The sequence below is a fragment of the Chrysemys picta genome, chromosome 1 (assembly GCF_011386835.1).
Source record: "Chrysemys picta bellii isolate R12L10 chromosome 1, ASM1138683v2, whole genome shotgun sequence".
NCBI lineage: Eukaryota > Metazoa > Chordata > Testudines > Emydidae > Chrysemys > Chrysemys picta.
Genome location: NC_088791.1, coordinates 32,964,146 through 32,987,074, shown reverse-complemented (window position 1 = coordinate 32,987,074; position 22,929 = coordinate 32,964,146). Strand labels below are relative to the sequence as shown.

Genomic DNA, 22,929 nt, shown 5'->3' with positions numbered 1-22,929 from the left:
TTTTTTCCTGAACAGAATGTTTTCTTGGCTCAAATGCAGTAAAAGCTCACTGAAAACAAAATCCTTTGAGTGTCCATTTAATTTGAGTCCAAAGACAAAGCTAATACAATTTTTTAAAAATTAATAGTGAAGAGTGAGATTTTCAAATGCACAAATGGCACTTAGGCACCTAATTCCCATTAAAAGTTAATGGCAGCTAAACATCTTAAAACCATTTGTGCTTTAGAAAATCATCTCTTAAATTAATAAAGTAAATGCTGGATTCACATCTTCTCTACCAAAATACGTTTATCCAAACCTGGAGAAGGTTATTTCTTTACACACCCACAAAGAGACAACGAGACAGAGGGAAGACAAATCTAGAGGTGCGGCAAACATTCCATTCCTTTTCGAGCTGAAATGCAGTATAAATCCACTAGAGACAAGACTAATCTGGGCATCCTACTAATCTATAAACCTCCAGCCACCAAGGCTGCTCAGAGAAGCTGACATGGTGATGAAGTTCACAAGACCTGATATCTTGTGAAACGTCAATATCCATCTGCATGAAGCTTGTGATATACTAGTCCAAAATCTCCTAGCCAAACTTTCTACTTTGGGTTTCTTACAGTACCTTGGTCTGGATGTGACCATAAAAATTGTAAGGACTCCCTCCTATCTTAGTCAAATAACTTCCACCTCTTGGAGAGAATGAGAACTCAGGCTGAAGTGCCATCAACATGTGGATGACACCCAGCACTAGATTTACTGTAAAGATAAAACCTGAACAGCATCACAGCCTCTCTCAATGCCTAGCTGAAAATTAGCAACTGTATGAAAATACTTAGCATAAGCTGAACCTAGGCAAGTTTGAAGGAATGCTGGTAAAGAAGAGGGAAGGGTCATGAAGAATTTAGCCACCCTACAGTATCCCCCTCTATTGAGATCATCAGTCCTCAGAATTAAGTTGATCTGGAATCTTCTGTGGCAAAGGTGGCCATTTTATTTGTGGCTGGCCAGAAGATTGCACCCATCCTACTGGAGAAAGATCTGACTACAGTGATCCATGCATTTGTTACTGAAGCAACACCCTCTGAAAAACTCCAGCTGGTACAAATACAGAAGCCTACGTGCTAAATTAGGTTGCTATGAACACATCACCCCAGTCCTCTGCTCTCTGCAATAGCTTCCTATGGAAAATGGAGTTCCATTCAGTGTTTCTTTCCTAAAAATCAAAGACCTCTAGGGGACTGGTCCTAGGTACTTCAGAGCTCCTTCAATCTCCATGATAATGACTTCTATAAAAACTCCATCCACAAAATCACTGACAAGAGAGGAGGATTTGAGAATATAAAAGAGTCAGAAGTTTTATTGATAAAACAGGATTAAAACTATCTTTAAATTGTATTAGGGATGAATGATTGATTTAGTCAAAATTCTCTTAGGCCCGCAAAGCCAAATGTTTTTAAGATTCCAGAATAGTAAATCAGCTGCTTCCTTTACCTCTGACTGTAGGTGCTCTTTGGATTCTTCCCCCCTTATTCCAGCAGAGCACTCCCAGCTGAATCTGTCCTCCTGAAGGATTATCCATTGGGTTCAAATCCCTTTTAACTGACAGATGCATTTGGAAAGGGTGGGAGGGATCTTGAATGCAAAGGAGTTTTTCCAGTGCTGTGTACTCTGTGGCTCAAGTCACAGGGAATCCAAATACCAGAGTTTTAACGTATGTGAAATGTGACCAACAAAGCTGAAATGAGACAATACTGGGTCTTCCTATCTAGCTGATGTAACCAGAGGGACCATGAGCACAGCACGCCCTTCCCCATTAGAGAATCATCGTAAGAGACTGGGGCACCTAACAGCTCTCTACAGAGAAACCTGCTAGGAATGGGTACTAAAAGGACTGGTGCCTACATTGCAGATATCTTAAGACTACAAAGATGAGAAAATAAAAAATGATAAAGATAAAAAGAGACATCAGACAAAAAGGAGAAGGTAAGCCACCCTTCCAACCCAATGCTTCCATTGATCATTATCACAATTGAATTTGTTGTCTGATATGCGTGAAAGGTGGTCAAAAGGTTACTAACTTACTAAATAAAAGTGATGTTGAAAGAAAGCACAGAATGCACTCAAAGGAGGGATGTAAATCGACTCTGTCTAGACTAAAAACTGGTGATTAAAGGTTTCTGTAAAGCCGGTGAGGTTACAGAATTGTTATATCAAAAGACCAAAATGGTCTTAAGAAGAGTGGAAGTGTTCACATACGGAATGTTAGGTGCTTATTTTGATGAGACAAGGTTTCCACTCTGTTAGAACATTTTTGGGGGGTGGGGTGGGGTGGGGAGGGGAAAGAGCACATTTGGCAACTTTATTATGTATGCCAGGGAGCATTAACTGCACCACCTTTATGGTCATCCCCACATGTTGGGCCTAGGGATCTACCATAAAAGTGTTCAGACTTTTAAATAAATAAATAAATAAATAAATAAATACGTAGCTCTTACACAATGTTTTTCACCCACAAATCCATAGGCCTGAAGGCACCACTGTGATCATCTAGTCTGACCTCCTGTATAGTACAGGCCATAGATCTTCCAAATAATTCCTAGAGTATACCTTTTAGAAAAAAAAACCAAGATTGATTTAAAAATGGTCAGTGATGAAGAATCTACCACGATCCTCGATAAATTGTTCCAATGGTTAATCACTCTCAATATTAAAAATTTACACCTTATTTCCAGTCTGAATTTGTCTTGCTTCAACTTCCAGCCATTGGATCATGTTAAACCTTTCTTTTAAAGGAGTCGGTCAGGCGCTCACTGAACCATTAATGTTGATTTCCAATAAGCCTTGGAACATTGGGAAAGTTCCAGAAGACTGGAAGAAAGCTAATTTTGTGCCAATTTTTTAAAAAGGTAAATGGAATGAACTGGGTAGTTATAGGTCTGTCAACCTGACATTATTATTTTGCCCAGGATCAGAGTGGCTGATATGGGACTCGATTAATAATGAACTAAAAGAGAGTAATGCAATTAATGCAAATCAGCATGGATTTATGGAAAATAGATCCTGTCAAACTAACTTGATACCCTTTTTTATGAGATTACAAGTTTGGTTGAAACAAGTAATAGTGTTGACATAATATACTTAGACTTCTGGAAGGCATTTGATTTGGTACCTCACAACATTTTAATTAAAACACTTGAATGATACAAAATTAACATGCCACATTCTATGGATTAAAAACTGGCTAATTGATAGGTCTCAAAATATAACAGTAAATGGGAAATCGTCACTGAATAGGTGTGCTTCTAGTGGGGTCCAGTTAACATTTTTATCAATGATTTGGAAAAGAACAAAATAATCACTGATAAAGTTTGCAAATGGGACAAAAATTGGGGGTATGGTAAATGATGAAGAGGGCAGGTCACTGATAGAGATTTCGCTTGCTTGGAAACCTGGGATACATGTAAATGTATACATCTGGGAACAAAGAATGTAGGCCACACTTGCAGGATGGGGGACCCTAACCTGGGAAGCAGTGATTGCAATACTGCTGCTGGAATACCATGTTGAGTCTTGGCATCCACTATTCAAGGATGGTGATGTATTGGAGAGGGTTCAGAGAAGAGCAACAAAAATGATTAAAGGATTAGAAAACATGCCTTATAGTGACAGACTAAAGGAGCTCAATTTATTTAGCTTAAAAATGAGAAGGTTAAGGGGTTAACTGACTACAGTCATTAAGTACCTTCATGGGGAACAAATATTTAATAACGGGCTTTTCAGTGAAGCAGAGAAAGGTCTGAAACATGATTGGAAGTTGAAGCGAGACAAATTCAGACTGGAAATAAAGCATACATTTTAACAGTGAGTAATTAACCATTGGAACAATTTACCAAAGGTCGTGGTGGATTCTCCGTCACTAACAATTTTTAAATCATGCTTGGATGTTCTTCTAAAGATTATGCTCTAGGAATTACTTTGGGGAAGTTCTATGGCCTGTGTTATACAGGACATCAGACTAGCTGATCACCACAGTCCCTTTCTATCTCTGGAATTTATGTCTGTCCTGTCTATTCAGATTGTAGCCATCTATTACTTTGTACATCGTCTAGCACAACCAGCCCCGAATTTCAGGTGGGGACTGTAGGCACTAATGGAAATCTAATAATAAGCAGAAGTCTCCAGTGCTATGAATATTATTCCTACATCATAAAAAGTAGAGAGATTATAAAACAAACCACTAGAAAAAAAATACATGTTTTTGCCATGGGGATTTTAGAGTTCGATGCTATTGGCTTCTTGGGCCTTTTAAATGTTTTCTAATTCCTGAAGAAAAAGTCCAGTAAAAAGATATATGTATGAACAAAAAAGCACATCAGAAGTAGATGACTCTCAGTATTATAAACTATGTTTCAGACTAGAGCCCACATTTTCAGGCCTGACACTGAAGGAGGTAAATATAAATGCTTTTTTTCCTGTCCCCTTGAAAAATAAACCTCAAAATATTATTTTATATTATGTGCATGTATATACAGGTGTGTATATATATATATATATATATACACACACACACATACACACAGGTGTGTATATATATATATATATATACACACACACACACACACACACACGTATGTATGTGTGAGTGTGTAGTTTTTTTTATATATATTCCCCAAATATCCTGCAGTTTCACATATGCTTTATACAGCTGTAATGTTAAACGTAGAGAAAGAAAGCAGAATTACGGCATCCCCAACTCAGAAAATCTTTTACATATCATCCTTCTTAAATAAATTCATCTTACAGGTAGTTTACTTTTTTCCTTTTCATATTGTACTCATTTTGACATCCAACAATTTAATATGGACATTAAAAATATTCCAATATCACTCTAAGTTTAGCTAGTTATATTACAGCAACTTCTGTTCCAGTATAGAGAAAAAAGGTTTAAAAAGTCATGCTTTTTCTTCCTGAGCCTGTTGCCAAAGCACACAAACCTCTCTTTGGTTTGTTTGTTTGTTTTAAATCATACTTGTTTTACCACTTGATATCTATCTTCAGCAAGAGCAAAAATCACAGTGAGAGCATCACAGGTAATTTACTGACCAGAGTCAGTTAATTGTTCCCTCGGATTGTGCTGAATTTCTATAAACCTTCTCTTTTTAGGTGGCTGGAAACTATTTCTAATGAAATTTCCAGAAAAAGATGAATGCTCTCCCCACAAATTCTATTTTCTTTATTGTCTTTAAATTTTCCAGTCCCTCGAGAGTGCTTTGGTTCTTTAACCCTCTTTCTAGCATTGTCACCACAACAACCAACCTACACGGGAATTCCAAATATATTTTAACAGTGCAAAAATCAGACAACAGTACAAAAGAATGAATAAGAACACAGCACAACCTTGACAGATATACAGATGCTGTTCACGTTCCTGCTATTCTGTATCACTTTTTTCTCCTCACCCACTCCCCAATTTTTGTTGTTTCCACTGACATATTTGATGCAGTGAATAAATGAAGGTTTGAGGGTATATGGGTTTAACAAGCAAGTAATAGTTTGATGGAGTAACCTGCATGAAAAGATATTCAAATGTTTTTACATTTTCCAAACAGAGATAGACCTGAACCAAAGTCTTGGCTCTAAATATTTCTGAATTTTGGGGAAGCTGGGATCCAGAGCTGAGCTTTGTTGGCATTAACCCATCTTTGGATAATAAGAAGTTGTGTGTCATATGCAAGAAGATAATTTTCAATTTTTCTATTGTATAATAGGTTGTAATCTTCCTGTTAATATATAACAAAATATTATTTTGCACTTTGGAAACTTTACTGTACCTCCATATATTAATGCTATTGCAACTGTTAGTACCTGTTAGTAAATATTCTTCTGCTCCACTCCATGCTGATTAGGCCTCAACTGGAATAGTGTGTCCAGTTCTGGGCGCCACATTTCAGGAAAGATGTAGACAAATTGGAGGAAGTCCAGAAAAGAGCAACAAAAATGATTAAAGATCTATAAAACATAACCTATGAGGGAAGATTGAATTCATTTAGTCTGTAGAAGCAAAGACAGAGGGGACATAACAGTTTTCAAGTACATAAAAGGTTACAAACAGAAGGGAGAAAAATTGTTCTCAGTCTCTGAGGACAGTACAAGAAGCAATGGGCTTAAATTGCAGCAAACGTGGTTTAAGTTGGACCTTAGAAAAAAACATTAGGATGGTTAAGCACTGGAATAAATTGCCTAAGGAGGTTGTGGAATCTGCATCATTGGAGATTTTTAAGAGCAGGTTAGACAAACATCTGTCAGGGATGGTCTAGATCAGTGGTGAACAGGCTGCAGGTTTCCCACTACTGGGCTAGATAATACTTAGTCCTGCCTTGAGCGCAGGGGACTGGACTAGATGACCTCTTGAGGTCCCTTCCAGTCCTACAATTCTGTGATTCTATGATTAACCCTTTTAGTCCTTCGCTGTCTGTATATATGATTCATTTATATAGTAACTATTCTTTAGAATCTTTAGGATATGAACAAAGAATATGTTGAATTTTATCTAAAGCCCAGAATGCTGGTCCTTGACCAACAAGTCACCCAATTTAAGATTTCTAGGAAACCATTCCCTTTATATATATATATAATGCTTACATAAGCATATATAAACCTAGGAGACTAATAAGGGATAACTGTTAAAGCAGATAGAAAAGAATAATTATGGGGGAAGAAAGACCCACTGAAATCTATTATCTTGTTAGCCCTCTCAGCTGTACATAATCATGCCTTCACACATAAATCAGGTAAACTGAAAATTATAGAAACAACATCAGAACACATTTCTTCTGGCAAAAGAGGTTTTCTTTGTTTGAAAACCCTATATAATGATACTGGTATGGGAACGTAGCTAGGGAATCAATCTGCCACTTCCCTCCAAATACAGTGAAGGAAAGAGACAGGTCTTTATCATCATCATCACCACCACTACCACATCAAAGGGTGGTAACGTATCTACTCTTTCTGTATTCTGTGTAGTACTGTACTAATTGCTGATTAATAAGCTTTGATTAAATAATTCGAATTGAGCCTGTTATTTCAACAATCTTGAGTCGTAATTAACTCAGACATGCAATAGCAACTCTGCACTATCATAGTTGATTATTTCCTAAATATAATCCAATTAATTTGGGGTAGAAAAGCATCAGATTATTTTCAGTGACCTCTTCTTGGCTACCCTGTTATTTCTCATATGTGAGTTATTGGCATACAGTTCTATTTCTTCACTGATATAAAGGAACGCTGTCCACCTCATTAGGTTAAAATGAGACTTTAAAAGTTGCTTTTTCTTGTTGATCTGAAGCTTGACTTTCTGAAAACAAAACTTGGCAGCAGCAAAAGCTCTAAAAATTAGACTAAAAACCTTATGTCTTTCTCCATGTGCACAAATATGTAGATGCTGAACTTCTATTGTTGCACAAAATTTCCTGGATTTGTTAGAAATGAAATACAAAAGTTACTGGTTTTTAAGAGACCTATATTCTGGGAATCCTAAATTTTGAGACCTATAATTATTACAATTCATATTGCAACAACATTCAAAGTCCCCAGTGTACTAGGTGGTGTACAAACAAGTATCTTTTAGAAAATAACATTTAGAGTAAGATGTTTTAGGCCTGTTACACTGGACATAGTACATACAAACATTACCAACTAGAAATTATCTAGGATTATATCTTATGTAACCATGGAAACTTGAAAAACTATACAGAACATTTTTTGTTGGACAAAGAGCTAATAATATTTCTTAAAATGCCTATCCAATGAATTTAACACAGAAATTCAAGGTCCTCCCTCTCCAGGGTAATAAGTAATTTAATTTCCATACTAGATTTGTTTTGGATATCTCTAATGTCTGTAAAAAAAAGAAATGTGTGATGGTTGAAATTGTGATGGTTGAAACTGAGATGATATTGAGATACTTCAATAAAGCCCAAAATGTAATTACATTTTTCAACAGCATACTTCTTGAAGTTTATCAGCCCTAGATCATGTAAAAATTAATAACCTCATCTTTCAAGAAGCACAGTAACTGCAGGTACTACTGAATTTAAATTAAAATACTGCTTAGAATTAAGTTGATTTTAAATAATAGTAAATGACCAAGTATTTTAATGATGACTGGCAAGGCACTGATGGCTAAGGAAGAAAACATTTGTGTGCAAAGGGATGTTTAAGAGGAGAATGCAGAGAAATTAGTATTTTATTATTTTAGGTTTTGGAAGCACTTCATGGGAATGGGGTTTGACGAACTCAGGCAAAACCAAACTATCACAGTGATGCCACTGCCTCATACTGTGGACCCAGAAGCCTATTTTAGCTGGCAAGAGCAGAATATTTAAACAGGGTGAAAAAAAACGCCAGTTTCAAAACAGCTTTGAGTATAAGACATAAACAAGCAAAAGAAGCCAAGTTGAGTTAAGGATGCCATGACACACTTAATTTATCTCTGTAGGGGACAGTTTACACATATGATAGTATTACAACACTAGGCAATCTTATCTATGATAAAATGACCCTTTACAGTGCGTTACGGCTGCAAAACGGTCAATGCAAGTTTAAGCTGCATATCATGGAGTAGGAGACCCCTTTTCTATATAAAGCAACAGAGGGTCCTGTGGCACCTTTAAGATTAACAGATGTATTGGAGCATAAGCTTTCGTGGGTGAATGCCCACTTTGTCAGACGCATGTAATGGAAATTTCCAGAGGCATGTATAAATATGCAGGCAAGAATCAGTATGGAGATAATGAGGTTAGTTCAATCAGGGAGGATGAGGTCCTCTGCTAGCAGTTGAGGTGTGAACACCAAGGGAGGAGAAATTGCTTCTGTAGTTGGATAGCCATTCACAGTCTTTGTTTAATCCTGATCTGATGGTGTCAAATTTGCAAATGAACTGAAGCTCAGCAGTTTCTCTTTGAAGTTTTTTTTTGCTGTAAGCTGGCTATTTTTACATCTGCTATTGTGTGGCCAGGGAGGTTGAAGTGTTCTCCTACAGGTTTTTGTATATTGCCATTCCTGATATCTGACTTATGTCCATTTATCCTCTTACATAGTGACTGTCCAGTTTGACCAATGTACGTAGCAGAGGGGCATTACTGGCACATGATGGCATATATAACATTGGTTGACATGCAGGTGAATGAACCGGTGATGTTGTAGCTGATCTGGTTAGATCCTGTGATGGTGTTGCTGGTATAGATATGTGGGCAGAGTTGGCATCGAGGTTTGTTGCATGGATTGGTTCCTGAGTTAGAGTTGTTATGGTGCGGTGCGTGGTTGCTGGTGAGAATATGCTTAAGGTTGGCGGGTTGTCTGTTGGTGAGGACTGGCCTGCCTCCCAAGGTCTGTGAAAGTGAGGGATCATGATGATGCATTGGAGAGGTTTAAGCTGAGGACTGTAGGTGATGGCCAGTGGAGTTCTGTTGGTTTCTTTTTGGGGCTTGTCTTGTAACAGGAGGCTTCTGGGTCCACGTCTTGGTGAATGCACCAAGCATTCTCAAAACTACGATACCCACAACAGGAAATAAGGAAACCAATCAACAGAGCCAGACGTGTACCCAGAAGCCTCCCCAGAAGCCCCATCAGGCATTGGGAGCTCAACCCAGAATTCCAATGGGTGGTGGAGACTGCGGGAATTGTGGGATAGCTACCCACAGTGTCACGCTCCGAAAGTTGACGCTAGCCTTGGTACTGTGGACGCACTCCGCCGAGTTAATGGTCTTAAGTGGGGACACACACAATTGACTGTATAAAATCGATTTCTAAAATATCGACTTCTATAAATTCGACCTAATTTCATAGTGTAGACATACCCTTAGTTTACAGGTAATTTCCTTTGTTTCAAAAAGAAATGCAAAGATTCCTTTAAATTATAAAGGGGAAAGATGATCTAGTGATTAGGGCACTCGCCTAGGACTTGAAAGACTGGGGTTCAATTCCCTGCTCTACCGCAAACTTCCTGTGTGACCTATGGCTCAAGTCTCCATCTGTAAAACAGGGATAACAACACTTCCCTAGCTCACAAGGGATTAGGAAGCACTTTGAGATCTACAGTAGAATCTCAGTTACAAACACCTTGGGAAAGAAGGTTGTTCGTAACACTGAACAAAACATTATGGTTGTTCTTTGGTTCTATGGTTGTTTTCAACTGAACGTTCACTTAATACAGCTTTGAAACTTTACTATGCAGAAGAAAAATTCTGTGTTTAACCATCTTAATTTAAATTAAACAAGCATAGAAACAGTTTTCTTAGCCTGTTATTTTTTTAAACTTTCCTTTCTTAGTAATTTGTTTTAATACAGTACTATACTGTATTTTTTGTCTCTGCTTGCTGTGTACATCCAGTTCCAAATGAGGTGTGTGGTTGACCTGTCAGTTCATAACTCTGAGGTTCTACTGTATTGATGAAAAGAACTATATTTATTATTATTATTATAAGAAGAATCTTATGTAAGATGACACCCAAACATCTGCCATAATTACTAGTTTTGTGACAGAAGAAAGCTCTACTAAAATGAGTACGAATCCATTCAATTAATTTCAAAAATATATTCTGATAAAAACTCTGAATATTAATGAATAAAATAAACGGTTACTTTTCAAATAAGCATCTCGCCCTTTCACAATTTCACTCAAATATTATAACTTGGGGGGAGGAATAGCTCAGTGGTTTGAGCATTGGCCTGCTAAACCCAGGGTTGTGAGTTAAATCCTTGAGGGGGCCATTTAGGGATCTGGGGCAAAATCAGTACTTGGTCCTGCTAGTGAAGGCAGGGGGCTGGACTCGATGACCTTTCAAGGTCCCTTCCAGTTCTAGGAGATAGGATATCTCCATTAAAAAAACAACAACAACAACTTGCTGCACAAGTAGCCTTTTCAGCTCTTGAAATATTTTTACTTTATCAAAATCTGTAACTACAGGAATAATTAACACGACAAAACTAGCCATAGGAAAGATGGTCTTGTGGTTAAAGTACAGGAATAGGACATCAATGTTCAATTCCAGGGTCTGGCACATACATCCAGTGTGATTTTAAATATGTCCTTTAATCTTTCCCTGCACCTTAATTTCTTATCTGTGAAATGTGGGTAAGAAAACTTCCCTACCTCACAGAGTTGTTGTGAGAATAAATTCTTTAATGTTGGTGGGAGGCACTCAGGTAATACTACAGTGATTAGGGGGTGGGGGAGAGAGGTGTTATATAAGTATCGTAGTCTGTAAATGAATAACAACTGTTATAAAGCAGTCACAAGTAATCATAAATTATACATATTTCACACACTTACCAAATTCACAGAGAAGTAATTATGTTCACTGACAAATGCCAGTAGTCCATTGTATTCACACAGATTCTCCAAACATGTCAAGATTCACTGAAAATAACCGTAGCAACTACAAAATCTCATCTAAATACCTGTCTCAGATACTATAGGTATGAATATTAAGTAGCATCCCCATAATTATATCTGATTATTTTTAACAAGAAAAATTATCAAGAGAAGGCATTAGATAGTAGGCAATACCGTTTTCTTTCCTTCCTCCCTGAAAAATAAACCAGCTTTTCAAACTCTTTCCTGGTTATCATCTAATACAAAGCAAAGGTTATGAAAAGTAAAATGTTAAAATATAGGCTGTTTTACCCTAAGTTAGGTATTTAGTTCAGCATATAACCTAATAATTTCCAGCCATGAGAAGTGTTTGCATATAAATGTTTCCATTAAACTTTGACCATAATTAACATTTTGCTTCCCCCCCCATTGAAAATATTGAGATTTGATAAATAATTAAGGTAAACAATGATCAATGTCACAAGTAATTGATATGACAAGTATAAGTTGCTACCAATTTTGCCATATAGTTGCTTTGTTCATTTTGAAGAACTATGAAAAGTACTGAAGGCGTAAAGATGAAGATTTACTGACTTCCGCACATGTAAGTCCCATCAAGCCTAGCTGTCAATTATCTTAAATCTTCTAGGAAAGACTTCTGCTCGAAGGGAAGTGTAAGAAGCTAATGAATTGGTGAAGAAGTTGCTCATGAAATCTGAACTGAACTTGTCATTGCACACATTCAAACTTTTTCATGAACCATTAACCATTATAATATATTCACTGGTTGAGACAGAACCAAACTGTTCAAATATTAACCTAACGTTGGATATAAAGGCAGAACAAAAACTGTCTAAATATAATTCTTCAAATGGCACACACAGTTAAACAGGGGGAAAAAAGGCTGGTTACACTGGTCTACAATTTTTGAGAAGTCGTCTGCTTCAGAGATAAAATGTGCTATTTATTATGTATTTTGATATGACAATTAAAACAACTGATTGGCTACTGTTTCTAAGATATTTAAGTTTTTACATTTTATGTCTATGTATATTGTGTAGATAGTAGAGTTTTAATCATAAATTATAAGCCTAGGTCTTTTCATGTGTTTATGGTTGCTTTACATGATATTTCACCTGTCCTGTTTATGTAACACTTTAAAAATCAGCAAAAGAGTTATATAAATAAAATTTATTATGAAACAAAAGGCACAAAACTATTATGTAAATAGTTTAGTCCTATTCAGTGTCTACTCGGCGCTTCTTGGCTTGTCTCTTGTATTCATTAAATGGAGCATCTCTTGTCACTGTCCAGCAATAGTCTGCAAGCATTGATGGGCTCCATTTGCCCTGATAGCGTTTCTCCATTGTTGCAATGTCCTGGTCAAATTGCTTGCCGTGCTCGTCACTCACTGCGCCGCAGTTTGGTGGAAAAAACTCTAGATGAGAGTGCAAAAAATGTATCTTTAGTGACATGTTGCAACCAAGGCTTTTGTATGCCTTGAGGAGGTTTTCCATCAACAACCTGTAGTTGTCTGCCTTGTTGTTTCCGAGAAAATGTATTGCCACTAACTGGAAGGCTTTCCATGCCGTCTTTTCCTTGCCACACAGTGCATGGTCAAATGCATCATCTTGAAGAAGTTCACAAATCTGAGGACCAACAAAGACACCTTCCTTTATCTTAGCGTCACTTAACTTTGGAAATTTTCCACGGAGGTACTTGAAAGCTGCTTGTGTTTTGTCAATGGCCTTGACAAAGTTCTTCATCAGACCCAGCTTGATGTGTAAGGGTGGTAACAAAATCTTCCTTCATTCAACAAGTGGTGGATGCTGAACACTTTTCCTCCCAGGCTCCAATGACTGTCGGAGTGGCCAATCTTTCTTGATGTAGTGGGAATCTCTTGCACGACTATCCCATTCGCAGAGAAAACAGCAGTACTTTGTGTATCCAGTCTGCAGACCAAGCAAGAGAGCAACAATCTTCAAATCGCCACAAAGCTGCCACTGATGTTGGTCATAGTTTATGCACCTCAAAAGTTGTTTTATGTTGTCATAGGTTTCCTTCATATGGACTGCATGACCAACTGGAATTGATGGCAAAACATTGCCATTATGCAGTAAAACAGCTTTAAGACTCATCTTCGATGAATCAATGAACAGTCTCCACTCATCTGGATCGTGAACGATGTTGAGGGCTGCCATCACACCATCGATGTTGTTGCAGGCTACAAGATCACCTTCCATGAAGAAGAATGGGACAAGATCCTTTTGACGGTCACGGAACAGGGAAACCCTAACATCACCTGCCAGGAGATTCCACTGCTGTAGTCTGGAGCCAAACAGCTCTGTTTTACTCTTGGGTAGTTCCAAATCCCTGACAAGGTCATTCAGTTCACCTTGTGTTATGAGGTGTGGTTCAGAGGAGGAGGATGGGAGAAAATGTGGATCCCGTGACATTGATGGTTCAGGACCAGAAGTTTCATCCTCTTCCTCGTCTGACTCAAGTGAGAATGATTCTGGTGCATCAGGAAGCGGCAGTCCTTCTCCATGGGGTACTGGGCGTATAGCTGATGGAATGTTTGGATAATGCACAGTCCACTTTTTCTTCTTTGACACACCTTTCCCAACTGGAGGCACCATGCAGAAGTAACAATTGCTGGTATGATCTGTTGGCTCTCTCCAAATCATTGGCACTGCACAAGTGTTACAGCATATGTGTGGGGCCCACCTCTCGTCCTGATCTCCAATTTTGCAGCCAAAATAAAGGTGATAGGCTTTCTTAACCATAGTGGTTATACTGTGCTTTTGTGATGCAAAAGTCACTTCACCACAAAAACAGCAGAAGTTATCTGCACTGCTCACACAAGTACGAGGCATCTCTGCTCACTTTGGCTAAACAGAAATGTGTCCCTTTGCAAAATCAAACACTACAAATAAGAGAGCACGACACTGTATGATTTCTAGAGATGATCTAGGGCAATTTGTTCAGCAGAGTGATGTAAGTTTCGTTATGATTGCATCATCCATGACTTCTAGGAATAACATGATGCAACTCATATCATATATGACGCAATACCAGCTTCAGATTGCATCATTCATGGTTTTGCCTAAAAAGCAAGTACTGTCCAAACCCAGTCATAGATTTATTCATAGATCCAGTCAAAGATGTATTTTAGTCAATTCTGGTTTAAATTGAGATTCCTTCCCTTTATAACTCACTTATCCTCCGCCATTCCCAAGTCAAGGGTCGTATATACTGACCCAATAGCATATCTTGAAAACTAGAGCCAATCAACAATTTTAAGCATCATTTTCGTTCTCAGTGACCCAGAATTAGTAAAGTTTGACTACATTTATTTCAGAAGCATTTTGGCTGTAGAGCAGTGTTATTTAGAGCAATGGAAACATCTTTCTCCCTTTTAAAGATACACATTTCAGAATGAACAAGTGAAGAAGATATCTGCTTATAGACCACTTATTTTCTTGGGCACCATATAGCTTGGTCATAGAGTATTTTGAGCTACATCATTCAGTATTTACTGCAGTGGCATGTACTTTACTAACCCACTACAAAAATTATTGTTATTTGTATATCATCTTTTAAAGGTTTGAGTGTGTTGAAAGCAGGTTTGAAGAAATGTCTGTTAATAGTATAAAGGTAACAGTCTAAATTAGCCAAGTGGAGACAAAAGTAGAGTTCACTACATGGGAAAATTACATTTCACATCCCTTGGAGACTAATAGGTGCCGTGGGTGAACATCTGGCTCCACTGAAGTCAATGGGACTTTTGCCATTGTAATCAATGGGGCCAGGAGTTCATCTCATATTGAGTTTTTGACTAACTTATGGGTGTGCCTTCATTCAAGGGTTTAATAATTAATATCCATGAAAATAAGATAATTTTCTCTTAACTGAGGGAGTTCACCCTGAAAACAAACTGGCTCTGGATTGGTATGGCTAGGAATTCTTTTGCTCCATCAAGAGTTAAGAAATGAAAGATAGCTATTGGTTTAAATCTTTGCAGTTTGAAGTTTCTGCAATTAAAACTTAACGAGACAGATTTTCTGTTGATTAAAAGGACAGCGATGGACAAGGAAGATAACTAAAGATCAGTTCTTACTCCAGATTTAGTTCCTGTTTTGAGAATTTCCTCCCTCTTTTGAAAATCTGATTTAATTATATTTGGAGGAAATTTAAATACACTCAATTCAGTCTTAAATAGGGCTGATAAAAAATTGCAGAGAGAGATCTCCAGGTCAGTTCACAGCTGAAGGAGCTAGATGTTCTTATTCTCTTGAGAATTTAACCACCCTGACAGTTAGGAAGTTTTTCCTAATGTCCAACCCAAACCTTGCCTGCTGCAATTTAAGCCCATTGCTTCTTGTCCTATCCTCAGACGTTACGAAAAACAATTTTTCTCTCCTCCTCCTTGTAACAACATTTTACGTACTTGAAAACTTATGTCCCCCCTCAGTCTTCTCTTTTCCAGACTAAACAACCACATTTTTTTCAAACTTCCCTCATGGGTCACGTTTTCTAGACCTTTAATCATTTTTGTTGCTCTTCTCTGGACTCTCCCCAATTTGTCCACATCCTTCCTGAAATGTGGCGCCCAGAACTGGACACAATACTGGTCTGTAATTCCCCGGGTTGTCCTTATTTCCCCTTTTATAGATTGGCATTATATTTGCCCTTTTCCAGTCTTCTGGAATCTCTCCCATCTTCCATGACTTTTCAAAGATAATCGCTAATGACTCAGATATCTCCTCAGTAAGCTCCTTGAGTATTCTACGATGCATTTCATCAGGCCCTGGTGACTTGAAGACATCTCAATTGTCTAAGTAATGTATTCGTTCCCTATTTTAGCCTCTTCTGATCCTACCTAATTTTCACTGGTATTCTCTATGTTAGATGTCCAATCACCACCAACCTTCTTGGTGAAAACTGAAACAAAGAAATCATAAATCTGCCATTTCCAAATTTTCTGTTATTATTTCCCCCTCCTCATTGAGTAATAGGCCTACCCTGTCCTTGGTCTTTCTCTTGCTTTTAATGTATTTGTAGAATGTTTTCTTGTTACCCTTTATGTTTCTAGCTAGTTTGATCTCATTTTGTGCCTTGGCCTTTCTAATTTTGTCCCTACATACTTTTGTTATTTGTTTATATTCATCCTTTGTAATTTGACCTAGTTTCCACTTTTTGTAGGACTATTTTTTGATTTTTAGATCATTGAAGATCTCCTGGTTAAGCCAGGGTGGTCTCTTGCCTACTTCCTATCTTTCCTATGGAGTGGGATAGTTTGCTCTTGTGCCCTTAATAATGTCTCTTTGAAAAACTGCTAACTGTCTTCAATTGTTTTTGCCCTTAGACTTGCTTCCCATGGGATCTTATCTACCAATTCCCTGAGTTTGCTAAAGTCTGCCTTCTTGAAATCCATTGGCTTTATTTTGCTGTTCTCCCTCCTACCATTCCTTAGAATAATGAACTATCATTTCATGATCACTTTCACCCAGGCTGCCTTCTACTTTCAAATTCTCAACAAGTTCCTCCATATTTGTCAAAATCAAATCTAGATCAGCCTTTCCTCTGGTAGCTTTCTCCACCTTCTGAAATAAAAAAATGTCTCCAATACATTCCAAGAACGTATTGACTAATCTGTGCCCTGCTGTGTTATTTTCCCAACAGATGTCTGAGTAATTAAAGTCCCCCATCACCACCAAGTCCTGTGCTTTGGATGATTTTGTTAGTTGTTTAGAAAACAGCCTTTGTTTTGGTTACTATTTTTCCAGCATTTTAATCTAGTAGTTTGAGCAGAAATCTGTATTCCAGCTCTAACACTGACCCACTGTGTAACCTTTGGGAAAGCTGTTCAAACTCTCTGGTCTAGTTATAAAATGAGTACAATACTTGTATACTACACAGAGATGATGTGAGGCTTAACTAGTGTTTTTAAGTCTTTTGCTATACTTGGCAAACCGTGCTATAGAAATTCAATTTATATTATTATTGTAGCAAAGAGAAATATTTCTTAAGTAATTGAAAATATTGCATAGCTAGTTAACATCTAACCACAGAAGTTGACCAATAGAGGATAGATTATGGTAATGCATACATATCAACAGACAGAAATGAAATCTCTCAAGTAAATATTATGAAGTAAATGAAAAATTAGTACTTTTCCCTTTTAAAAAAAACCTGTGGTTAATTTAAAATGTTAAGTTAATCATTGCTGCCAACAACTGTATTGTGAATAGTCTATTTCCATAAAGTCTCATTCTTATCTCTCTCAAGTAAAAACAGATTTGACAAGCACTGTTGTATATTTTAGACAATAGCAAAAATTAGAGCCTTTATAATTTGTATCCAAATAACAAAGCCCGTCTTTTTGTTTAGAGGCCATAACAATTTCTTTCAGGTGCACAGTGGCAGTTCATCTTTTTTTTCTCTGCTCCCACTGATGTTACCTTTCCATTGGTGAGAGGAAAAAAGTCTGCATCTCCCCTTTCTTCCTTTTCCTTTCCTTTCCTTCAGGATCCTTCCTATCACAAGCTCATTGATTTCAGAACCCTGAACAGTGGCAAGAATGCTTGTCTTCACTGTGAGTGAAGTGAATATATTTTCAGCTTTCTGTGCCTAATATCAGTGATGTTAGACAGATCTTAAGAATCAATCATTCAGTAGATTTAGACTGTAAAGAATAAGACAGTGGTAATGTGCCCTTCTTCTAATGTCCATGGGTTAAGATGTGGATAGGACATTTTTTTTAAAGCTTTTAAAACAAAGAAAATAGAAGGCATTCAAATACATGTTACAAAAGTATATATATTTTTTGTAATCTGCTGCCCCATCACCCCTAAACACACACATGCAGTAGTCTCTACTATGTGAAGGTTCATTGCCCCTAAAAAAAACAAACCAAAAAACACCTGTCCTTTTCCCCTTTCCCCACCAAGTGTTTGGAGAAATAGCTGAAGTGTTCAGAGGAACAACTTTGACCATGAATAACAGCTGTCACTAAACTAGATTTTGTTTATGAAGTATCGAACTTTAGGACACCTAAACACATGGAACAGTCAACAACCCACTTTAACTGAAAGGTTAAGACAGGTTTACTTGTGCTTTGCATTATCAGAGTGGTGGAAAGCATCCAGGCCCTGCTTTCAATCTGGTCCATGACTATTGGGGAGTTTTGTTTTCCAGGAGGTTTGGGTCCATTGGCTGTTGAGATTAATGCTGCTGTTTAATTCTGTGTTTTTAACTTGTAATAGGGTGCTTATATCTGTCTACATCATGCATGTAATGACAGATGTTTATATTTTTCTATGAAGAATTTACTATTCATGCCTTTTATAATATGCGTTATAGTAATTTATTAAAGAATTTAGATAGAGACACTAGAATCATCCATTGTGCCCAGGTCTGAACCCTAACTGTGAGACATCCAGTATGCTGGTTGATCTCACATGTTGTAATGAACTGTGATCTCATAAACTAAGACTTAGGCTACACTAAAAAGTTAGGCTGACTCAGCTACGTCACTCAAGGGTGTGAAAAATCCACACCCGAGTGATGTAGTTATGCCAATTTAGACAGGGCTAGGTCAATGGAAAAATTCTTCTATTGTTGATCTAGCTGCCATCTCTTAGGGAGCTGGATGACCTTTGGCAACGGGAGAACCCCTCACATCGGCGTAGACACTGAAGTAATACAGCAGCGCAACTGCAGCACTACAACTGTACTGCTGTAGCATTTCAACTGCAGACAAGCCCTTAGGCCTAACTTCATTTACTCAGACTGAATAGCCAGGGACTTCTTCAAAGTCCTTATTCACTAGCATGATATTGAACATGGAAGACTGCAGGCTCAGATACCATCAGACAACACTATCATATAGTTTGTGTTCAGAACTGTCCAGTTAGAATACTATGATTGCTAATATTATTTCTAATTTTACATATAAACGGTTTCATCAGTAAGGAAGATATGTAGTGTTCTAGTTCAACCAACTATTATTATTTCAGCCAAACTTAGGCATCCTAACTCTCTCTAAATAATTCCACTCAACTAAGTCAAACACCTTTTCTGCATATGATGACAATCAGATATTGTCAGCTGATAATGCTCTTAAACACAACCAGACTGTTCTCTTCACCAACTTTGCGATCATCAGATTAATCCTCAGAAATAATTTAGGCAAAAATCTTAATATCCAAGTTAAGCATTCAGATTAACCTATAAAAGGAATATTAAATTTTGTCCTTTTTTGATTCCAGAATAATAATTATAATTGCCTCATAGTAGGAAGGGGTGGCTTACTGTCAAGAAAGTTATTGAAGGAACTTGGCCAGTTTGCTTGTCAGGATGTCCATGGGGGCTTTTAGAAAAGTACAAGAGAAACTATTGGACCACAATACCTCACTTCACTAATGCACTTCTTAACAATATGCAAAGGAATAAGGTAATTTAAAAAGTACCCTCATAACATTCCCTAATTCATAAAATTAATAAAAGTAACAACCAATGTTAGTTTTACAACCAGGGAACAATTTTAAAGCCAAATAATATTTTATGATATTTCTGTTAAAGCTCAAGGTATTCAGACAAAGGCTTTCTGTAATAAAGTAGATATTTGTGGGAATATATATAGTTGAATAAATTAATATATGTAGGATAAGATACTTTTTATTAACACCACACAGTTTTGGTGTATAAAATCAGTTATGCTCATGTATCAGTAAATTTAGAAACATTATATAAAGATTAAGTGTTGCAATTGTGAATTTATATTAAAAGACATTCATAAGACTTAGCACTCTTGCTGTGTTGCTAATGTTTTGAAGTATTTAACACAATCCTTTAGAATATTCTAGTTTATTTTATTACTTGGAGTTAAGATGTGGGAATTTTATAGTAACTTGGAAGCGGTCTTCAAATTATAGTCAAACTGGGGATAACTTCTTCCTGTAGTTGGAAGTGGGATGGAATAAAACCTCTCCCTAAATAAAAGTCATATGAAGTAAAAAGAAAGAAGAATAAACTCTAAAATAACCAAATATAAGAACTGCTGTTTAGTTTTTACCTCTTCTTGAAACAATGAAAGACTAAATGGGAATCCTGCTAGCATTGTCTCTTTACATTAAAGATTCCCCCAAACAAAGCTGGAACTTTGAAGAAAACCTTTGGTGAAGATATAATGTCACTTACTGGATGGGTAGGAAACTTGCCATAAATTGTCCAGTGAATGAATTATCACTTGCAATAAAAGGAAATACCTTCCCAAGATTTAAAAGGTCCAATGGAAAATCACCAGATATGTAGATCAAGCCCCTCCCTACAACTGCATGGAAGAAAAACTGCATAAAAGGCATAGCAAAATCCCTGTTCATTGTTCTCTCTCGACCTAAAAGATCAGATTCTTCATCTGAGAGATCCAGTCTTCGCTGCAGGTCCTGAGATTCCAAACATCACAGCATCCCAATCCTGGCCCAAGATGAACCCCCCTATTCAAGGAAGCAGTGTATAGTGACGTTTCTCTCCCAACAGAGTTTCTTTTAACTAAAAGTCATTTACAGACAAGAACCTGGGTTTTGGACTGTAAAGGTCCAAAGTCCCATATATAAGCAGCTTTAGTAAAAGCAAGGGCTTTCCTGGAAATCAAATATACCAAGAAAAAATCATCACCACACCAGAAGACTCCCTCGAAAATAAGCACCAGAAGACTCCCTGGAAACTAAAGGAAAGATGAGATGAATCCCACTTTGCTCTAAAACACACAAAGATTTAAAAGTCAGTATTTACTACTAAGACTAGGGAATTTTTGTGCTTTGAACGAAGCCAAAATTTGGTTTTAGAAAGCTAAAATACTGCCTTTCTAGAATTCTGAACTCCCTCAGAGTTCAGATTCTTGCTCAATATACCCAGAACCCACAGTTCTGAATCCTGGAATTGAAATTCCAAATTAATAAACTTAACTTCTGTAGATACTATTAAGATATCCTGATACCAAATAAATACCAAGAAAGATTATATTGGAGCAGGAAAGAAATAGAGCCTTAAAGTAGCCTTAAGATTTGAAATCTTCTAAGAACCATAATTGAACTCAGTTACAGGATTTAAACCTAACATCTTGTGTAACTAAGTACTTGTTCCTAAATTCAATTATCTGTTTTCCACCTATAGAGTATTGTAATTGTGAGAAAATAATATTTGCATTTTTGGTATGTTAAGGATGATCTGACAGCCTTCTAAAGCTATTTTGCTGTTGCTTAAAGAAATAACACTGTACTTATAACTGTCTTGCCGTGTATTTTCAAAAATTTGGACCTGTACCGTATTATGTTAGATCTTTGTGAAAAGTCATTGTTTGATGGTTAACTGTTTTGTCTAAACTTAATTCCTCACTTTAAGTGCTACTGAGTGGTAGCAACTTTGTTAAATCACTGTTCTGCTCATACTTTGTAACTGACACACTCACCATCCTGCGGCTGTGCTGTCTTTGCCAGTGTGAGGGAGAATCACCTGCTGGTGAGGGATGTCTTGTCAGATGTCTCTCCCTTGTAACAATATATTGCATGTGAGAGTCAGAAAAGCTATCTTCTAACTTCACAATCTCACTTCACTATGTGTGTGTGATAAAGTTCAGAATATTTTTATTTGATACTGACTTGGCATTGTGCATTTTTAACAACAAAGTTATATAACGTGTTGGATATTTCACTCCAAACTAGCCTCATTTCAATTTTTGTGGGTGATAATTTAGGGAATGGTTACGCTGCAAAGAAAACGTAGCAGCACCAGGTTTCAGAGACTGGATCAATTGACTTGGGCTTGTGGGGCTTGGGCAGCAAGGCTAAAAATAGCAGTATAGACTTCCAGGTTTGGGCTGGAGCCTGGGCTCTGAAACCCTGTGAGGAGGGGAGGATGTCACAGCCCAGGCTCCCGCCCAAGCCCAAACATCTACAATGTGTATTTTTACCCCACAGCCCAAGCCAATTGACCAGGACTCAGACTTGGAGCTTGTCTTCACGTATAGCACTACAGCAGTGCAACTGCACCGCTGTAGCACTTTAGTGAAGATGCTATTATGCTGACAGGAGAGCTACTCCCGTCAGCGTAGTTAACCCACCTCCCCAAGAGGTGGTAGCTATGTTAACAGGATAAGCTCTCTCGTTGACAGTGTTGTCTACACCGGGGTTAGGTTGGTATAGCTACGTCACTCAGTGGTGTGGATTTTTCACATCCCTGAGCGATGCAGTTATACTGATACAGTAGTGGTTCTCAGTGAGCGGTACGTGTACCCCTGGGGGTACCCGGAGATCTTCCGGGGGTACATCAACTCATCTAGATATTTGCCTAGTTTTACAACAGGCTACATAAAAAACACTAGAGGAGTCAGTACAAACTAAAATTTCATACAATGACTTGTATACTGCTCTATATACTATACACTGAAATGTAAGTAAAATATTTATATTCTAATCAATTTATTTGATAAGTATATGGTAAAAATGAGCAAGTTGTGAATTTTTCAGTGATAGTGTGCTGTGACAATCTTGTATTTT

General features: G+C 37.4%; 1 protein-coding gene across 7 annotated transcripts in view; it reads right to left on the bottom strand.

Annotated features, from left to right (window-relative positions):
- Positions 1-22,929, bottom strand: part of TBC1D22A (TBC1 domain family member 22A) — a 438,695-nt gene that overhangs the window by 43,321 nt on the left and 372,445 nt on the right. The window contains exon 13 of one of the 7 annotated variants that reach the window (XM_065554783.1): positions 5,857-5,924. The exons of the other annotated variants lie outside the window; for them this stretch is intronic. Coding sequence (XP_065410855.1) covers positions 5,901-5,924 — 24 coding nt within the window. The 3' untranslated portion in view covers positions 5,857-5,900. The remainder of the gene's footprint in view (positions 1-5,856; positions 5,925-22,929) is intronic. 7 annotated transcript variants of the gene reach the window in all.